The 5977-nt window shown below is 44.0% G+C and overlaps 1 protein-coding gene across 1 annotated transcript; it reads left to right on the top strand.

The window, feature by feature from the left end:
• Positions 1–357: 357 nt before the first annotated feature.
• On the top strand, positions 358–1937 carry LOC123039951 (cell number regulator 2-like). Its single transcript, XM_044462927.1, has 3 exons — positions 358–517; positions 1063–1134; positions 1338–1937. Exons 1-3 carry the CDS (start codon positions 445–447, stop codon positions 1628–1630), a joined length of 438 nt encoding a protein of 145 aa, XP_044318862.1. The 5' UTR covers positions 358–444; the 3' UTR covers positions 1631–1937.
• The last annotated feature ends 4040 nt before the right edge of the window (positions 1938–5977 follow it).

The following is a 5977-nucleotide window of genomic DNA, read 5'->3' on the forward strand; positions in this document are numbered from 1 at the left end:
GAGTCGTTGCTGTTGATGTCAACCGATTTCCCGTAGATGCACAAGGAGCCAGTAACGGAGCCACACGTCCGGCCGGCATCTCTGAAAGAAGGTCCCTTGCTACTGTACTAGCTAGCCAGCGCACCGACCGAATTATTTCCAGCAGAAAGAGACACCGCCGGTGACTCCCCTTGCTAGTGCTTGGAGTCACTTCAGGTAAAGCCACGGCCGTCGAACTCAGCAGCTGACAGCACACACAACATAGGACAACTGACGTCTGTGGCGCCCGTGAGAAACGGCCCGGAGTGAATAACCCGGCTCCGGCGGCCGTCCATAAATACACGCCCCACCGCACACACGGCCCCTCACACACACTGACACGCACAAGTCTGGCGAGCTTCTTTCTGGTAGTCCGGCAAGCTCCTACAACCGCAAGTCTCGCGGCGCGGGTGGCGAGGCAGCCCCATGGCCAGCCGCAACGTTAGCGGCGCATCGTGGTCCACGGGCCTCTGCGACTGCTGCGACGATGTCGGTGGCTGTAAGCTTAGCTTCATCCCACCCTCCGCTCCAACTAGAGCAACACCTGCTACTATGCTATATATACTCCCCCATCCCGAAATAAATGTGACACTTATTTTGGGACGGAGGGAGTACTTGTGATGAATAACGCTGCATGCATGGAACGTGTTGGCCATTCGTTTATCTACATTTAATTCCTTTGTCTATATATTACTCGCAGTTTTTACACATGTCCTTTTAGCTCATCTTTGCATATGAAAGGTAACAGTATGTAATAAGTAGATGTGAAGAGCCTTAAGTGGTGGGTCTGGGTAGCTCTTACTTTGTTACATCCCGTATGAAAAGAAGAGATAGGAGGGACCATGTTAAACTTGCTCATATGTAATATATTCGAGATGTTGATTTTATTAAGTAGTGGATTTGAGTAAATCTTACAAACCTTCTTAATTTTTGTGTGAAAAGAAGAGATGAGAGGAACCACTTTGCTCAAAAAGAGACTAGAAACATATTGCTCAAGAAACTAGAAACTATTTGTCATGACCGGCCTGCGTGTCCTGCATGCAGGCTTCCTCACCTGGTGCTTCCCGTGCATCACCTTTGGGAGGATCGCCGAGATCGTCGACGAGGGGGAGATACGTGAGTTTCCTTTCTGTCTCTCTACTAGTACTCCCTCTATAGTGATCTAAACAAACTTATATTTCTTTACAAAAAAAGTAATAAATACTTTTTCGTGATAACTATTACTTCTACTAATTAATAACTGAGCGATCCAGGAGTAACTTGTTGTGGTGTTGATGTGCGTGCATGAATGGTGGCCGGCCGGGATGATCGCTCATCAGCGTGCTGTGCGAGCGGGGCGCTGTACCTGCTGCTGTGCATGACCACAGGGGTGGGCATGGGACTCTACTCCTGCTTCTACCGGTACAAGCTGCGGACGGCGTACGGGCTCGCGGAGAAGCCCTGCGCCGACTGCTGCGTCCACTTCTTTTGTGGGGCCTGCGCCCTCTGCCAGGAGTACCGCGAGCTCAAGAGCCGGGGCTTCCAGATGCGCTTGGGATGGCAAGCCAATGCCGAGAGGATGGGGAAGGGGACGACCGTCGCGCCCCAAGTGGACCCCGGGATGACTCGTTAATCACTTATATGATGCCAGTATGTGTGTCGTCGATCGGTAGACTCGATCGATATTGTGTGCTTTCTCATGTAATAAGTCGTTTCTCTTTCTCCGTACGCCCCCTACCACCACCATCGTGCGTCGGTCGTATCTATGTATAACTTTCAAAGGAATGTACGTATCATATCATATCTGTAGAAAAACTGAAGAAGCAGACACCCACTACTGTAAAAAAGATGTATCATTATTGGCTAGCGGAAATCGATCAACATCGACTTGTATTACTCATATATCATGAGATCGACATTATTATATTGATACACAAGCCCACTCTTCTTTACTGAAAGAATCAAAGTCCTCAATGGCATCTCCTCACACTTGTATTACTCATATATCGCGTAGCCAAAACTTTGTTAGTCACTTCCTGGCCGATTTTTGTAGAATAGAAGCTGGAACGGTGGTCTGGATCCGTTCTGGTCCAGCCATTACAGATTATAATCTTGATGAAGTTTGGGTAACATAAGTTTTGCTCACAAAAATGAAAAGGGGATCAACATCGATGCCTTTTTTGTCTTGTTAGCACAGAAACGTCGGTGATGCTTGACCGCCATCATTGACAGACATAGCTATAGACCGGTGGGCATGTCAACATATAGCTTTTGCTCCAGTCTTGTTTCTTATGAATGCATGTATGTGTTTGTGTGCTTTCCTAGTGCAAGTCGTTATCCGTCCAGCCAGCCACCTGCCACCATGTGTCATGCTTACGTGCAAATGCACAATAAGACATGCACTATCATAACTTTGCGTAGAAGAACAAAGACCGCGATACACACTCCCTGGTAATGAGTGGGATCATGTCCAGACTGTGATACATACTCCCCGGTAATGAGTGGGATCATGTTTACAGCATCTGTGTGGAAGCCAGCTTAACTGTTCAAATGCAGTTAATGGTGTTGTGCCCACGCATTTGTATGGGCCACTTGAAAATTGCAGATCTTCTAGGATGCTTACAACCAGCTAACCGGAATTTCTCGTGAAGAGGGGTTACACAAATTAGGATGCTCGCCCTTGCGTAGTTTACTTAGATATCTCGTCATGGAGCCGTATAATACCAGTCTATATAGAGGATCTGAATATCGTAAGAAATGGAAAAGGCATAAAGAAAGTTAGTTATTACCTTAAGATGTGGTTTGAAATGGAAGTCTTGGGAAAGATCAACCTATGCTTAGGATTACAACTTGAGCACCTTCGGCGAGGAGATCTAAATCACCAATCTTAATAGTTAAGATCCCTTAACATGGATAAAGATCCATCCAAACCTTGTAAGGACGATGTGCCCAAGTTCCATATCTCAGCTCCATAGGGGCAAAAATATACCTTGAGTATTGCACTAGGCCTCCATTGGTTCCTGGTAAACCTGCTAGCCAATTATAGTGTGGACCCAACTCGAAGGCATTGGGTTGGCGTCAAAACTATCTTCAAATACCTCCAAGATACTGATGATTTTGAACTTTTTACAAGAAGAACCAAGACTTGACTATGATGGAGTAGACATAAGCTGACCATATGTATGATCCCCATAATGCTAGATCTCAGACTAGATTACACAGATGTTGACCATATGTATCATCCCCATATTGCTAGACCAGAATGGATTTTTGACACTCTGTAGTGGTACAACAATTTGTTGTTGGTCATGTAAATAGACCTTGCTAGCTACATCTACTAGCCACCTAGAGAAAGATGCTTTATATGAAGCCTCAGATGCATGTGTTTGTCTCGGATAGATAACTAATCACATCAAGAATTCATGTTGAATCTACGATGATAATGCTGTTTGTGTTAGAAAAATTCAAATGAATATGTAGTCAAGAGTAAATTCACTGAGTAAATAGATCCTAAATTTTTCTTCCACACTCTTGAGATTTAGAATAGTGGGGAAGTAAAGATTTCGCAAACTAAGTCATATGATAATCTTGCTGGTCTTTTCACAAAGTCTCTACCAGCATCCAGTTTCCAAAGATGTGTTCATGGAATTGGTAGGAGGAATCTTAGAGAGTTGCAAGGTTCAGGGGCAGTGAACACCAGATGTATTTCATGATACTAAAGATCGTTGGTCCAGTAGAAAAATTACAATGCAGAAGACTAGACCATGCACTCTTCCTAAGCGAGTTTTCCCAAGGGGTTTTCTCAAGTAAGTTTTTGAGGAGCCACCAAGTGCAAATAGATATATGCATGCAATGCACTCTTTTTCCCATCCCTTTTCTCACATAGGTTTTCAGGGGCAATTTTCAATGAGACAAGTGCATTTGAAAGCAAACACCCGGGGGGGGGGGGGGGGTGCCAAGCAAGGTAGTCAGAGTCGGGATTCGGAGTCGGATCGGTTTTCCTCGGACAGAATCGAGTCATAAGATCGAGTCGTGGAATCGAGGATTCTACTTGATTTACTCGAATAAGATATTTCGTATGCACACAAGATATTTATATGGGTTCTAGAGAGTTTTGACACGAAATATGGAGCAAAGAACGTACACATCAATGCTAGTTGTATTCCACTTCTTTTTATGGCTAACCTACCATCTAGCTTGCATGTATGGAACATATATCAGAGGGAAATATGTAGAACATTTAAACCTTCAATGCACGAAATATACTTATGTTCTTTTTAGAGTGCGGGAATAGTCGATCACTTGTCTATCTGACCTACAGTGCTAAACCTTGAAGGGTCTTGATCTCCTTCTCCGATCAATTTTGAAGCATCCTCCTTTTCACGCCAATTCCATATGTCGACCAGCCTGATCCTCAACTTCGATCTTGGGTTTCTGAGAGCTAGATCAAAGGTGTCTACGACTGAGCGTTTGGACTTGGGAGGGGAATAAAGGCCTATGAGGTATATGAAAGGGGTTTGGATGATGACATACTATTTTGCTACAACTAAACAAACGGCTTTGATAAGTTAGTAGAATCGGATATAGTCCATAGCATAGTCGGGATTGTACAGTTTTGTACAGGATTCTATGATTTGGATCGCGACCCAACATGAATTCTACCTGATCCGGATTCATAGTGGGATTTGGATCGACATGCTTATGTAGGGTCGTGAAGTCGTAGGATTCTAGCAGTCGAATCGGGATTCTGACTACCTTGGTGCCAAGAAACATTAACCCATGTGCGTTATGCACCCAATTTGTATGAGTTAGATAAACAGTAATTAATGGCATTAGTAATATGGCATGAAACCTTTGCAACATATCAGAATGTTTTTTTATTTTTTTCCGAAAAGGAGGCATACCCCCGGCCTCTACATCTCTTGATGCACACAGCCATTTATTAAAATAAAGTTTCCTTCAGGTTCCAACAAGAAGTCTCAAGATGAAACAAAGGTCTTACCAAACAAAGAAAAGCCACAAGCGGCCAAAAATAAAAGCCACAACCGGCGCCAAAAAGAATAGGAGACTAAACTCCTATCCTATTATTGGACCGCCATCCAAACCGGTTGTATGTATCCCGTGCAACCATCTCCCATCGGCTGCACCCAATATCCATATGCTCCCTGTGGTCCGCATGGCTGAGTAATGACCACGTACGGATCCAAGTAGACGCTCTGAAGATGACCTGCAAAAAGTTGGTGATGGTTTATCTGTTAAAGGCAACGTCATTGCGAGAATTCCATAAAGACCAAAGTAATGCACATGCTCCCACTCGGATATGTGCCGCAGACTTTGGCTCCACTCCAGCCAACTAGTTATCAAACAAATGTGATATCGTGAGAGGTGGAGTTATGTTGAAGGTAACGTGAATAGTTCTCCAAAGTAATTTAGCAAGCGGACATTTGATGAATAGATGCTCTATTTTTCATCCTGATCACAAAAGCAGCATCTTTTACTTCCTTCCCACTTACGCTTAGCTAAGTTATCTTTAGTAAGAATGACACCCTTATGCACAAACCACATAAATACTTTTATCTTCGACGACACCTTAACTTTCCAATATGGGCTTATTACTAATATGCCCATGGTGGGCTAGGGTATAAAAAGCCATGAGATGGAGGGTTTTTATACATTAGTTGATTCGAGTTAACACGAGAGAAAACAATAAAAAGAGCATATAATAAAGAGCTGGCAACGATTTTATAACAGGTAGCGAGTGCCTCTTTTCACCACGGAGAGTACAATAAAATCCCAAAATCCACAAAGACAGCAGTTGTTTGGACCTCCAGAGGATAACTGTGTGTCTCTAGATGAGTCCAGGTTTGAGGATGTTCCTCAGCTCACTGCGGTGGAGAATGATATTCTTGCGGCTCCTTTCTCTGAGAAAGTGGTGTTTGAGGCCATATCGCAAATGAAAAATTACAAGGCGCCAGGCCCC

Source organism: Triticum aestivum, chromosome 2B, assembly GCF_018294505.1.
Source record: "Triticum aestivum cultivar Chinese Spring chromosome 2B, IWGSC CS RefSeq v2.1, whole genome shotgun sequence".
NCBI lineage: Eukaryota > Viridiplantae > Streptophyta > Magnoliopsida > Poales > Poaceae > Triticum > Triticum aestivum.